The sequence below is a fragment of the Kwoniella dendrophila genome, chromosome 5 (assembly GCF_036810415.1).
Source record: "Kwoniella dendrophila CBS 6074 chromosome 5, complete sequence".
Taxonomy (NCBI): domain Eukaryota; kingdom Fungi; phylum Basidiomycota; class Tremellomycetes; order Tremellales; family Cryptococcaceae; genus Kwoniella; species Kwoniella dendrophila.
This window is the reverse complement of record NC_089480.1, coordinates 171945-186763: the sequence shown is the minus strand read 5'-3', so window position 1 is coordinate 186763 and position 14819 is coordinate 171945. Positions and strand designations below refer to the sequence as shown.

Here is a 14819-nt window from a genome sequence, read left to right as displayed (position 1 = left end):
GATGTATGAAAGCTGTTACCAATTAGTATGATTTACCTCTTTCGGCTCATATGACGAGATCATTTCCGCCATGGCTTCTTTTCCAACTTATCACTTGTCTTTACCCAGTCTTTCACCAATCCTTTCTCGAACGATATTTGATTTTTCTCCCTTAGCAGAAGTGTACCTTCCCACCAATTCTTCTCGCCTGGCAGGACGTTCAAAGGGCACCAGCTCAAATGTGCACCAACCAGATCTAATTCTTTCTCTCCACCAACTGATTTAGTTTGATCATTGTTCTGAGTTTGAAGGAAAGACCATAAACCTAAGCGCCTTTTACATATTCTACAATGTATAATTTCTGTTCTTCCATTTGAATTTGAGTTTGAGTTTTGATCTATATGATCAGAATTCGACAGTGAATTAGGAAAATATGGGTACCAACCGAAAAAAGATAATAATATAGATTGTTTCGATAATGGTTTTGGATTTGAATTTACAGGTATATCATCACCGAAAAAGGTTGAAGGACAGTAATGTTGTTGCACTGAGCGTATAAGACAATCTTCTTCTGTCTCATTTAACGACGATTTTAAAGATAATGATGCGATTGACGGTATCGATTTATCTAAAGCAGCTGATAAAGGATGAAGATTCGATGAGATTAATGGGTGTAATAGGTTTCTTAGTTGATGATACAATTCGTCTAAGCGGAATGAAAAGGGATCAGTTGATTGATCTGGCACTTCGCTAATGCACCACTGACAGTATAGATTGAAATGTACTCACCAGGTGATTTCCTAATTCTCCAAGGACAATCTTTCTTATGACTACTAATCAAATTTTTACTTAGACGTCTAATGACTTCTTGTTTTATCTTTAAATCTTTGATTTCATCTAAACCATTAAAGTTTACATTTGATTTACATGAATTACAAAATAAGTTATCTTTTTTAGTATTTATCCATCCATTTAAACTTGATTTTATAGGTGAAAGATACTGATTCTGATCAAAAAAAGTATAAGAATGAATTTCATATGATCTTAATCTACTTAATAAACTTAAAGGTGAAAATGGTAAATATTCTTGTCCATATTGTCGATTATTTGGTAATTTCGGTATTGGTTGAGTAGATAATATAATTCCATGATTCCCTTCATCATGCTTTTTAGGTAAAGGAAATATTCTTGCTTTCTTATTGGTTCCTCCAAGAGAAGAGGGAGAATACAATAATGAATCTAACGCATCTAGAAATCTTTTTCTTGTATATTTCTCTTTTGTCGATATAACCTCTGTGTCTTCTTCATCGTCATGTCCCGTCCCTATTATTTGAGATTCAACTGTACTAAGATCTATTTCAGGTATCAATGAATTTAAAGGTGGATGTTTTTCTTCCTGCTGTAAATTATGTTTATTTGACTGATCATCTCCATTATCGTTCTCATTCACGTCTTCGTCATCTGAAGTGAAAGTCCATTCTTCATCTGCGTATAATAGTCTGAAAACATCTCTTAAATCTTCGTCGGGCGAAGAGGCATCTGAGGACATGTTGTGGAGGTGATGTAAGTTTATATCGATATGCTTCAGAGTAAATTGCAGTAATCTTGAAATTGAGCTACTTAACATGCTGTTTTCATTTCAGGCTCAGGCGTCTTTGCTTCGCATCTTCAGCTAACTTGAGGTCCGCTAATGTTGTTTGAGAACATATTCCACGTCATCACTTTTGCGCCCTTCAATAGATGAGAGCGTAGTATGAGATTATCCCATTTCTTTTCCTTTCTTATCTACCAGTTTGCAAAGTCGTCATACAAGCCAAGATACATCCAATACGAAGTCACAGGGATATTCCCCATATCCAATCAGAACCAAAGAAAAACCGGGAAATTTTACGAAAGAAAGAGAGGAAGAGTGGATTCTAACAGATATACAGTGAAACTTGCAAAATGTCTTCCTTCGACCCTTTCGAAGCTAGAATGCAATTCTTACAATTAATACGTAAATTGAATGCATCACAACAATCAATACAGAAAGTAGTTGGTTACGCTATAAAATATGGTTCAAGGTGTGGAGAAGATTTATGGGAATGTATAATTGAACAATGTGGTAAAGTGAGTTGCTTAGTTTTCACAGAAATTAGCCATTCCTTCTTCCATATATACAAGAGATAGTATAGCTAATTCCATTTGTAAATAATCTATTTAGGGATCATTGAATACCCGAATCAATATCTTATATTTCTTAGATAATCTACTAGAAATAGCTTTACCTTTAGGTCCAAGTGAAACTCCTTATCCAAATTTGATAAATAAAAACTTACAAGATATAGTTGAAAAAGTTGTTCCTGATAATAGAGATGGTATATTGAATTTGAGAAGTGCTAAACAGGTACATCAATATCGTTAACTTGATATAATAATTGTCTACATGCTGATTATATTATCATACACCGATTTACATCACAGATTTTGGAAAGTTGGAGATTAAGGAGAGTTATAGATCATGATATCGTTGAAGAAGCTATACATTCACTCGAAGGGAGGGCGTATGGGTGAGTCTTGCTTTTTATGATTTTCAAGTTATTGTGCTCAGAAGACATGACGAGGATGATGAGAAAGAAGTACTAATTTCGTTGTTTCCACCCTTCATCATGATCTTTTACGAACAGCGACGATACCACAAACAAACGAAGTCATGAACAAGCTTTCTCCAAAAGTGAGATATTACGGAGAATGGAAGAAGATCGAGAAAGGGTTAGTTCACTCTTGCGTTTTCATACCTAGTAGTGATATAACAACTGATATTAAAACATTTTTAGCACAAGAGATTAAGAGAACGAATATGGATATTACCTATACCATCTTTACATTCAACCTCCAATCAAACACAAATAACACAGACTTCAACATCAAGTAAAGCAAAATCGTCTCCTTCAACGATATCACCTTTTACTCCGGCTTCACCTTCATCTAATCCAAACAGTAGAACTCCAGGTAAAATGGCTCCTCCACCTATACCTACGCTTATCGAAAAAGATGATGATCCTGCACTTACAACGAGTACAACAATAGAGTCAGCTTTGGAAGTGGAATTCGAACAGGCTTGGGAAACTGTTAGTGATTTGGATGAAGAGGAATCAAAGAAGATGAGAGAGTAAGTATCAAGCTCCCTGCTATAGTTGATCGTTTGACCGATCTTTTTGCGGTAGCTGAATCGTGAGCTTTCATTATTTAGGGATATGCAATTAGCTAAATTGGAAATACCGACGATATCGATGTAAGACAAGTGATATCGATGACTTAGTCTTTCAGCGCATTAACATTCATTTCAAAAAAACAAACTGTTGTACATTCATTTAGTTGTATTCCGTGCAAAGCCGATCATAGCATTCATCGCTTTCAACATCATTTATTTAATTGTTATATACATAATGCAGGATATATCAAAATTTAACTAAAATTGGTGTTTCACAGATAAACTCTATTTATCACAAAAGTAAAAAACTCATTCAGCTATGAAATGAGTATCAAGTCCCATTTCCAAATATGGAATATATCGTTCACCACTGGAATCAGATTCATCAAAAAAGTTTTTGGATCTCCAAAAAGTGATATCCGGAGCAGGGTCCAAAACAGCCATTAATGGATTTTCACCTTGAGCTTGTAAATTCAATAAAGCAATTTCAGGTTGATAGATTACATTTAACAAATTACCTTTTTCATTCCAATCGATATCTGATAATTGACTTTGTGAAGCTACCACTTCATTGACAGTCTCTTTGATTTGTCGATTGAAGGTGTTCACTTTTCGTGATAGCCCGTCTTCGTATTTCTTCTTTTGGGCTGGAGTGCAAGTTCTTTGATATACTGGTATATCCTCATATACTTCCATGGAATTAGATTCAGTACTCGATACAACGTTCTTAGAGGTAATTGATTGGATTATTGAATCCAATTTATTAGGAGATAAAGTTAAATCAAGTTCGCTTGAATGCACCTCATAATGCTTATCTTTGTCTGGGATAAATTCTTCATTTGATAATACACTTAACCTAGAATTACTACTGGTTTTTTGATCTCCTGTTATACTTGACAAGGCCTCATAAGTACATTTTATGATTTCTTCAGGTTTCAATGACGCGAATTCTGTTTGATCGACACCTTTCAAGATAAGATCAAGTATGGAATTTTTGATCGATTTAGAAAATCTGTTATGAAAATCTTGCTTATTTTGAGAATTTCTAGTACTCATCACTATCATGTTTAAATAAATGATCTAGATTGATATTTATATGTGGTTCAAAATATGAATGACCTCTGGGACCGGTACGTGGGTTATCTATCGAACAACCGATTGATCTAGAAAGAGTATCGTCATGTTTCTTGACAATTTTATCAGTATCACGATTTGGAAATTCTGTAGTCAATAGATCCTCGACCGTACATGTTCGTTGCTTCTTCAGTCTTCCTTGAAATTTATCGAGTTGACTTAAAACCTTCTCTGCCCGGGAAGAAGTTACAGTATCTAAAGATTGTTCAAAAACGCTAATACAACTCATATTGTTTAGACGAGAGTTTGCACAGTAAGTTAGGTGGATGTCTAAAGGGAGAAAAATCAAGTTTGTAATCTAAAATATCTAATATTCTACATTTACATCAGCTTTTATATGTTCGTAACAGTCGCCTAAATGTCATCGATTCTTTGGTACCTATATCGGGCGCTTAGTAGTGATCACAAGTCTTCGGTTCTTCCCAAAGTGTGACTTCTTGGCTACCGTATATTTGACTTATTTGCAGGCGATCAGATCATCATGACTCAAAATGGTGTGATCAAGAAGGATGCCATCTTTTCATTTGACCTTCGAAAGATCCTTTCACCCGTTGGAAGTTTCTCATAGTACAGTGATTGGAAGGTCACCTTCTACAATTGGAAGATTACATGGTAACTTCCTTGGCATTTACACGAGGAGACAACAATAACGGACCTGGACCGGTCTGTCTACCGCTGGAAATTAAGGTCTTGATATTCATAAGAAATGGTATAGTATCCATGCAGGGTTATGCTAAGTATGTTCATTCTTGGAAAAAATATCGATTCTATTTCTTCTTACCGTTGGCATTGATCTTCTTAGTGTCAGGTAATTTTCCATCCAGCAAAAAGCTTTTTATATTCGTTATTGTATTTTTTCTAGATTGATCTATTGATTTCGTTATGTCATCTATAAGGTCTTCATCCTATCAAAGCGTACGATATCAGTATTGGTATCAGATTCTGTGAATAGTTGGAAGGACTTGAAACATACCTGTACCCATGCAGCATTCACTTTATCCCAATCAATATCAATTTCATTAATCCGGTCTATCTTCTCTATCACAGGTTTGAGTCCTTCTTTAATCAATGTTTCCTGGACAATTCTCAAATCCGTTACAAATTGCGATAAAACAGATGATTTCTTTTTTCCCTTCAACTTTTTATTGTATTCAGCAGTTTTGCTCAAAATCACATCGGTAATTTTGATAAACTGTAATTGTTTTCCAGTATCAATTCATTAGTCTATGTGACCTTTGGCTGATTGCGTCATGTGTGGGTGAACAATAACATACCTCATATAAGCAGACCATAGATTGTATTTGTTCCCATCTCAACTCAGCAGATAACGCTAGTTGTATATTCTCTGTAAGAATATTGGTCAACACGAGTTATTCAGTATCTGTAAGGCAGGTATGTGCAATGGGTTTGCCAGCTTACCATCAAACAATGATGTGAAATCATACTCAATCGATGCTTCAGTTGACGATATAGCTTTACTTGCGGTACGAATGAGGCTTCCAGCATGTCTGATAAGAGCGTTTTCAAAGGGTAGTAGCTGGTAAATAGAATGAAATTAGTTTATGTGCAATTCAGTTGATTTCAAGAGATCCATCTGACCACTCACTTCTTGTGGTATCTGAAGTTCATTAAATTCCAATTCAAAGCCATCACCAGAATTGACAAATTTACCCAAATCTTTATATAACCCTGAGAAGGCTTTAATCCAAGATTGGCCAACTTTTGGATCTAAATTAGTTAAATCTCTAATCAAAGGTCTATTTCCTCCAATCTCATTGATTAATTCATGGTTCCTCAAATCTGTTAAATCATTTTCGGTCGCAGCTGAATCTAACTTTTGTAACAATTTTGTGCCATATGGAGCAGAGATATAAGTAGCTAATCTAGCTTGTTCAATTGTTCTTAAATGATTCGAAATTGATTTTTTAGTTATGGATGAATGTAAATATCTGATTGAGGTGATTTTGGAATATGTTTCATTTGATAAACTGTCTTTGATGTATTCTGGGAACTACGGTTAAGGATCAGACAAATCATATCAACATATATGTCACCCAGTAGATCTGAAGGACCTTGTATGAAAGATATACCGATGTTATTATGGAGCATACTCACATCAATAGCCGTACGTTGATACATATCACCAGACTTTTTCAAATGATCATTCCATGTTTCCTGATTATTACCCAATAAACTCTCTGCAGATCCCCTTTCGGAAAATACATGAAGTAGATTATCGAGTTGTATTTCTGATAATTTTAGTGTCGATAGGTGAGATGAAACAAGTGAAGGTGCACCTATATTGAGACGTAATGATAAGTAAAGGCCCCTAGAATCAGAAAAATGACGTGTTGCGAAGAAAACTCACCTATAAGTCTATATAATCTAATAAGTAAATAATGGGCATGTGCACAAGCTGGACTATCTTTTACTATCTTCTCAAGACATATTATAGCCTTTGACAGTATATCGTAATTGGCTTTATCATTTGACCATAATTCAATTAGTAAATTGACAGTCGTTAAACCAATTTGATCAGTAGGTCGAATATCTGTTTTCGGTAAATTTTTACCTATGAGAGCAATCCAGTAATGCACTTTTAGCAGACATGTACAATTGTCAAGTTTCAGAGTTCGAAGTAGCACTTACCATATTGTAAGCCTGATAAGTACAATTCCCAATATTCCTTGACTTCCTCTAGAGTAGGTTTCCATCCAGAAGGCTTATCACGAAGAAGGTAAATTTGAGCATTAACTTGTTCTCGGAATGATTGTTCGTCAGACTAGATTACAGTTTATTTAAGATATCAGCCATGCTTATTACTTCCCATTTCATCATTCGACGTTAAGAGCAGCAACATACATGTTGTTGACTAGCTTGTTTTTCCAAAAATCTCCTAACAAGATCTCTTCGTTCTTCGTCATCTTTTTCTACTAAACCTTCAATCTCCGTTATGATACTACCTTTTGATCCCCATGAAATCCAATATTTTTCGACTTCTTTTATCCATTTATCATTTTCTAGTATAATATCAGATTTGATCATCTTATTCTTTCGAAGTATTAATTGTAATTCTAATTTAGCTAATAAAGGTGATCTTTCTTTAGATCCAATTTCAACCTCCAGGTTATGTATTAAATCATAGGTAGACTTCACAATTTCGGGATTTGAAATTAAGTTTTCTGTACATATTAGTAGATGTCTATAGTATGAATAATTTCTTTGGCTATTTTGTTAATTCATATGAATTAGCTGATCATATCTCATTGTCACCCAATCTGATTGAAGATATTCGACTTTACTTACGAATCTTTATCATCCTTCAACAAAGTTGCGATCCAATCTCTTTCTTTCTCCCAGTGTTTCTTAGTATCCTTGCTATCATTGTGTGAACGCTTAAGAATCTCTTTAACGCCCTCCATTCTCCACCATAATCTAACTAAGCCACCTTGAATACCTTCTTTACCTTGCAACAAGCTCAAAGCTTCTTCTAATTGGTTAGCAGATAATAGAATTTGTAATTTTAACCATAGAGTTTCGGAAGTTAACGGTGATTTCGAAGTATTCATTAATAAAGTAGCTATTTTCAATGATATTGGTGATGAGGCTGGAGGGGGGAATGGTTGTGTGGGTGTAGGTTGAGGAGCGTTCTAGTGAGGTGTTAAGACAATTCAGCATAAGTGATATAATCTCTCTTCTAATATGTTCATGGTATAATAAAAACCCTTTCAACGAATTTATCATTCAATAACTCACTTTAACCCATTCACTCCATGCACTTAATCTAGCCCACTTTTCATCTCTAGTCAAATTATATAATTTCTTACTACTTTTCACTGAACTTTCTACATTATCATCTGCTGCAGCATGTAAGAAGACTTGTTCAATTATCTGTGGTGAATCTGGATGTTTTTCAGATAAATCTTGATACAGTTGAAGTGCTAAATCAGCTATTTGGGTAAAAAGTAAGAATTGAAGTTAGCTAAAGTATCCATACTAATCGATTTCAACCGATGAATAGACACAAAATCTAACATTCCTCATCTATAAAAGGAATTGATATGTTATGACATGACATGACTCACTTCTACCCATATTCCTAAATACTAAACCAATCCACCAAATACCTCTTCCAGTCATTTCACCTAAAGGTTTAATTTGTTTATCAAATAAATCTAATAATTCTTGATCTGTACTATTAACATTTGTCTTTTGATTTATATACATTTTTAATATTAATCCAGGTTGTGATTTTGTATTTTTCTTTAGATATCGATTTAAAGTTGATGAAGCTGAAGATAATCTATTAGAGGAAATATCATCTGATGAGATGAGATGAGATGGGTACGTTACAGGTTGATTAGCATTAGCAAGATTTTGGTTTTGTACATTAACAGTGATAGACCAGTACTTTACAGTTCAAAGTATACTTTATTCAAAACTCACCATAAACAGATTGTAATTTCCTCTCTTCAACTTCCCATTGTTGTTGTAATTTTGACATGATTGATAGGAACGTTCCCGTAATATTCGTTCTTTTTTGTTTTACACACGAAAATATGGATTTTCCGCTCTTTGGATTTGATGAATCAAGCCTATAGATATCTTCTAATTAGGTGCCAATCCAAATCCTGAACAAGAAGAATCGCAAGTAAAGATAATTTTGAAACATACAGCATCTTTATGGTAACTTCGGGTCTTTGTGAAACGACGGTGTTGTTGCGAGTGATTTTAAAGGGATGGAATTACGTAACTATCGTAGCGAGAAGCCCGAGTAAGTATAATATCATTACATTTGTAGAATGAACACTCCAAGTTCAACGTGAGGAAAGATACAATTGCAAGATATGCATATCGTCAATATAGTAGAACAGATCCTTATGTGTATGTGTAATTGAATCGTAAATTCATTATAAACCATATATGTTTCGTTGACAAGATAATTTTTCAAGATCATTCCTCCTTTCCTTCCTTCTAGTCTTTACAATCCCTCCGAGATAACATAAGATCGCATTATACAGTCCGAGTAATCAGCTTTCACGTTGGTACACCGCCTAGAATCTTATTTCCTGTCCCTCCAATGCTAGGAGTAAATGTGTGCCATAATCCCCAACTTTCGATCAAATCGAAAAAATTCGAATGACTATTTGTGGTCGTTCCAACTAGAGTTTGTAATGCACTAGGTATAGGTATATTCAAATTTAATGGATTTTTCAGTCCAAAAGGTCCATTTGTACCCCATGTTTGTGATGAAGTGGCCTGTCTAAATGGTAGTGCAAGCGGATGAGATGGATCTAAAGTCGATATATGTGTTAAGGAAGTCGCGTAATCGATTGTCACTCTATATGATATACAGATAAATTATGTTAGTGCATCGACTTAAGCTTGTTGAAAATGAAATAGTTGAGACTTACCTAAAAACACTCCAAATGACCACAATCTCAACTAAAGCCCAAAGTAACCAGGTAGACCAACTCCAACCTTTCTTGACAGCATTGGTAACATTCACATTAGATGGAGAAGCCGCATTAGCAGCGGCATTGATAGCGGATAAAGCTTCTAACCATTGCGCTTGAGTTAGGATCAACTTTTGCTCAGCAGCTATAGTGGCTGATTTAGCATGTTCTAAGGAAGGTTTTTGTGATGTGAACGTAGTAGATTTAGGTGGGATTGATATTCGACTATTAGGTTGCATCAGTAAATCAGTACGTATACCTGATCGATGTTTCGTTTGGGTAGCTTGAAAGTAGCTTGCAATAGGATGTAACCCTTCGAGGTGGAAACTTACGATCGTTTAAGCGGAGAACTTATAGATTCAGCTAATCTACCCAGGAAACTACTATTTCCAACTTCCTCTTCATCCTTAGTTTTTGACTGAACCTTGGATTTGGGTGATCTTCTGGGCGAAACTCTCAAACGATGTATCGATACCCCTTCTTCTTCTATCTGCGTGAATGAGTTCAACTCAGGTTTGATAGGAGACGATTTACCTAATGGAGAAGGAATGAATCGAACTTTTCCCTTTGGTGTAGATTGCCATGCTCCAGGTGGTTTTGGTGTAGGCATAGTACTCAAATTAGGGTTAACAGCGGAATTTGATTTTAGAGGTGTAGAGGCAGATTGTATATGTGTAGATGTTCTTAAAGCGAGATTCACCTGGATTGGTTCTTGAGAAGGTATTTGAATATCTTCAACTGTTCGAGGTGGAGTATATCGCTTTAGGGATGACTGCATTGAAGTCTCATGAGTCTTCTTGGGGGAAGGCGGTGAAGATTCTTTAGGTGATTGTCGATACTTCGCTGTACTGATATCATCCTCGACAGCAGGGGATGGTAAATATCGATTTTGCGGGGTAGACTTTTTATGTAAGACACTATTTTCGTCTTGCATAAACTCCTCTTGGTCCCTTTCTACTGAAGCGCGATTCGAAATTCTAGACCTCTGACCTATGGCGGTACCATATGACGTGTTGGTAGGGGTTTGAGAACCACTTTTGTTGATTGTTGATCTCGAGGTAGAAGTTGAAGCTGAACGTGAAGTCGAACGAAACAAAGTTGCTCTACGTGAAGAATAAGTGTCAATTTCACTTATGTCTGAAATTGCTGAATTATCAGGTTCAGGTAAAGCTGGCAAGGGGGGTGAAGGTGATCGGGTAGGTCGTTTGATAGGAGGGGATGATGAGTATGCTTGATTGTCATGATTGTGATTGTGACTATGCTGACGCGAAGAAGGTTGATACGGATTTCGAGAATCGCGTAAAGTGGATCCTTGTTTTTCCAATAATGGTGAAGGTGATCTAGGTTTCAAAGTCGAACTTCTTTCTCCTCTTTGAGGCGACCTAGACAAGCTTTCTCTCAAATCACTAGATCTCGACATTGGATTGATATTTTGTTCTTCTTGTTCTTCTATTATACTCTGACTACTTTCTTCCCAGCCTATCCCACTTAATCCTTCATCCAAATCTAATTCAACTTCACCCCTCACTTCTAAATCAGCCGCATTCCTAGCGAATGCACTTATATCCTCCGGTGCTGAATCCACACTGATCCTCCTAGGGGTCTGGGGCATTCTACGAGTGCGCGAGGCCTTGTGTGTGTAACTCTCAGTGGAGGTAAGTGGTATCTCAGGTGTTGGCGAAGTAGGTGTTTGGCGAGATCGTTTTAGCCGTGAGGATGGTCTGACTATCATTTGAGGTTGATCATGTGGTGATAGAGGTAATATAGGTAAAGGTGAAATAGAACGATCTTTACCTTTTCTAGAAGAACTCGTACTGGATCCTGAATTTCGCCTTGATAGTGAACGAGATAAAGAATTGTTTAATCTGGAAGAGGTAGAGCTTTCTGCATGAAATGCTGCAGGAGGTGGAAGAGATGTAGTAGAAGAAGCTAAAAAAGCTTCTAATTTTGTTGGAGGACTTTTGATTTCTGGCTCTTGAGGCTCTGATATTGGAGGCGAGCGCGATGTACCTGTGTGACATGGCGAGTCAGCTGATATTTTCAACTGAAGTCATCGACAGCTGTAACACACTATTCAGTAGAACAGCCGCTCTGGAAGGCATCCGAGCAGGTTGACCCAAATTTGGTGAGCTCCTTCCTATACAAAAAAGTTAGCTGGTATACGCAGTTTCGGCACTTCAGCTATACGAATAAATGTTATACTAACTATCGAACCTTCTAGCAGCATAAGGATTACCTATTCTTGGTGGTGGTGTAGGCGGACTTTCTTGCTCTTCTTCTTCTTCCTCATCATCAGCTTCTACATGATTATATCGTCTTCTCTCCGGTGAGCCCTCTCTCGAGCTTGAGCTTGGTCCAGCTTCATCCTCCTGATCCATATGATTATGGCTATTATACAAACTCTTTCTCCAATCTCTTCTCCTTGTGATCCGTCTTTCTTCTTGTTGAGGGATGGTTACTGATTGTTGTAGTGATGGTGGCGGTTTAGTATATTCAACAGCTTGTCTCATCTGATTTAACAATTCCCTCAACTTATCACCCGGGTTCTTTGCTTCTTCTTCTTCTTCTTCTTCTTGTTCAGGTGAATCATCATAATCAATTAATCTACCTTCTTTAACTATTCCATCTCCATAATGATTATGTAAAGGTGGTACTTCAGTTGGATCATCAGAATATAGTGAAGTTACAGTTGATGCTCTACCATTCATTCCTCTATCTAATTCAGGTGTAGATGATCTTGGTGGTGATGAAGGTGATGTTGAAGGTGATAATTGATTATGATAATAATGATTGCGAAACATTGATGATGATAATGAAATGTCCTATGTGTTTAGATAGATAATGTCGTTATATCGTGATCATATTTCATGTGTCAGTCTTACTGGGTCTAGCAGAAGGTATAAATATGATGATGATCAAAAGTAGCAAGATAAGCATGCGATGATATTGAAGATGAACATTATGAATATCAAATGCGATTCCTGCAATTCTCATATCCATACATCGCGAATGTTTACACCTTTTTTCACTTAGTATGGCACGCGTCCGTGCGTACAAGGTTAAATTTGATTCCGTTATAAACAAAGCACACCGTGGGAAATTACTGGGTGCTTCGTCAAAGACGAAGATCAGAGTTGGGTAAGGTAAAGTAGTGAATTGTTGAGGAGAACAGAACAAGGAAGACAGAACACTTTAGAACGAGGGAAATTCTGAAAGCATGCATGAAGAGAGGCGAGCGATGCTGAAAGTTGATCACATATTATAACATCCTACGCCAGATTGATTTGGTTGTTATAGCCACATCATGAATCCCACTTCTTTGTCCGATCCGGCTTTGCCATCTTGCATATGGTTGACGTATGGCTGGGCTGTAGTTCTACAACAGTTTCATACCCATCTATCAGTCTTTCGATGACCAACTAAAGGAGCTTCTTCACCAACTCTACCACCTCCCCATTCAGGAACACCTTCAGGCCTAGGTACTCTAACAGGTTCATAATCATCTTGAGATACAGGTGTCATTGAAAATTTAGACTTTTTAGGCTTTTTCGGTATTGCCCCACTGGTTATAGGATTCGAACTTGAGCTTGGTTGTATATCTGCATCTAAAGCTGAATCTGGATTCGAGAAAGAGGATACTTGGTCTGAAGGAGCATTCAAACGCTATAAAGACGATAAAACATATCAGCTAAGTGCGGAATCTCTTGATTCAAATAGTAATGTTTTTCTCAGCAACATCGTTAATATAGTAGTAAGACTGTGATGCAATTTCCCGCAGCGCATATACTCATATAATAGTCAAGCAAAACTCACGTAGTATTCCTCCTTCAAATCGACTTTCCTCCTATCACTCCTCATACCTAAACCTTCTTCAACACCAACAGTCTGTACTTTACTCTGTTGATAATCATATCTTGTCTGTGTGACTGAACTTAATGCGAATGATGAAGCTACTATTATACCTACAAAAGGTAATCCAAATAATACGAAAGGATGTTTACGTATTTGATTTAAGAATGTTGGTGTAGTTTGATTTAATGGTTTTGCTGTGAATGGCGGCATCTTTCTTATGACCTGGACTTTGGTGTTCCCTATTGTACCGTTGTAATTTATCTGGTGGTTTGATAAAATATGTTCAGCTCTGATCAAGGTATTTTGTCAAACAGCTATGAAGAAATCATCTGAGAAGTGGAGGACAATCCCAGCTTTCAATTTTCGTCTAATCGTTTTATCAATCTAGTTACGAGTAGCTCGGTTTCATCCTTTCTTTTACGTAACTATTCTTCCCCCCACTCTCATTCCCCGCGTTTATGCATCGCTTTATTTTGATTTTTTTCACTTTTTGTTGATGCGTTTTCGTGGCTTGGCTGACATGTACTCATGTTCCTCGCAGTCAATAAAGCCTTGGCATTCGGTGTCCCCCTCCCGAACATGAAGAAAAGATTGATCATCGACATCGATTATCGATGATATATATAATCGTACATGTATATTATTGCCACTGTCTTTCATTATCAAGAGGGATAGCTTGACAGAACGAATAGGTTAACGAATATAAAGAATCAAATAGTGAACGCAAACGACAAACGCATTTCAACCGAGTTCCCGAAATAAGTCAAACAGTCAAATAGTCAAAGGACCTCCTGTTCTTCCCCGCTTGGACCAACATCACATATCTAGCAGTGTATGTATTGTATATATTGGTAGACGTATACCAATCGGAACAACATATCTCAAGTCAACATCGTCGTGATATATCTATACTGTTGTTTTCATAAGAATATTGCCAAACCCAATCACGAGATATTTCAGGTGCTGATCAAAGTAACACTCATTCGGTCGACAGTCTCACTTCACCGAACAGCATTGCACCGCTCGACAACTCGACGAATTATACATCAGTGTAGTCCTTTGTGTGTTCAACAACCCTTTCATTCATTTCCGATCAATCATTTGTATATATATAACAAGTTTAGTTATACTTATCGACTTTATCCATAACTTGAACACACCTCAATATACATATTTAATCCTAGTTGAGTCAAAGAAAAAAAAAA

The 14819-nt window shown here is 36.5% G+C and overlaps 6 protein-coding genes across 6 annotated transcripts; 1 reads left to right on the top strand and 5 right to left on the bottom strand.

Annotated features, from left to right (window-relative positions):
- Positions 1-59: 59 nt before the first annotated feature.
- On the bottom strand, positions 60-1528 carry L201_003916 (uncharacterized protein; the record flags this gene model as incomplete). Its single annotated transcript, XM_066219665.1, has 3 exons — positions 60-685; positions 769-1378; positions 1430-1528. 3 exons carry the CDS (start codon positions 1526-1528, stop codon positions 60-62), a joined length of 1335 nt encoding a protein of 444 aa, XP_066075762.1.
- Positions 1529-1923: 395 nt separating this feature from the next.
- Positions 1924-3257, top strand: L201_003915 (uncharacterized protein; the record flags this gene model as incomplete). Its single annotated transcript, XM_066219664.1, has 6 exons — positions 1924-2088; positions 2183-2365; positions 2443-2528; positions 2646-2730; positions 2796-3130; positions 3212-3257. The coding sequence occupies 6 exons, from the start codon at positions 1924-1926 to the stop codon at positions 3255-3257; spliced, it is 900 nt and encodes a 299-aa protein (XP_066075761.1).
- A 224-nt stretch (positions 3258-3481) lies between these two features.
- L201_003914 (uncharacterized protein) lies at positions 3482-4237 on the bottom strand (the record flags this gene model as incomplete). The annotated part of the gene is made up of 1 exon (XM_066219663.1): positions 3482-4237. One exon carries the CDS (start codon positions 4235-4237, stop codon positions 3482-3484), a length of 756 nt encoding a protein of 251 aa, XP_066075760.1.
- An 836-nt stretch (positions 4238-5073) lies between these two features.
- On the bottom strand, positions 5074-8810 carry L201_003913 (uncharacterized protein; the record flags this gene model as incomplete). The annotated part of the gene is made up of 13 exons (XM_066219662.1): positions 5074-5211; positions 5280-5498; positions 5581-5651; positions 5726-5843; positions 5913-6317; positions 6422-6603; positions 6675-6878; positions 6956-7088; positions 7169-7532; positions 7613-7956; positions 8063-8256; positions 8392-8628; positions 8753-8810. 13 exons carry the CDS (start codon positions 8808-8810, stop codon positions 5074-5076), a joined length of 2667 nt encoding a protein of 888 aa, XP_066075759.1.
- A 533-nt stretch (positions 8811-9343) lies between these two features.
- Positions 9344-12563, bottom strand: L201_003912 (uncharacterized protein; the record flags this gene model as incomplete). The annotated part of the gene is made up of 5 exons (XM_066219661.1): positions 9344-9647; positions 9721-9987; positions 10095-11772; positions 11834-11899; positions 11969-12563. The coding sequence occupies 5 exons, from the start codon at positions 12561-12563 to the stop codon at positions 9344-9346; spliced, it is 2910 nt and encodes a 969-aa protein (XP_066075758.1).
- A 586-nt stretch (positions 12564-13149) lies between these two features.
- Positions 13150-13824, bottom strand: L201_003911 (uncharacterized protein; the record flags this gene model as incomplete). The annotated part of the gene is made up of 2 exons (XM_066219660.1): positions 13150-13425; positions 13576-13824. The coding sequence occupies 2 exons, from the start codon at positions 13822-13824 to the stop codon at positions 13150-13152; spliced, it is 525 nt and encodes a 174-aa protein (XP_066075757.1).
- Between the last annotated feature and the right edge of the window lie 995 nt (positions 13825-14819).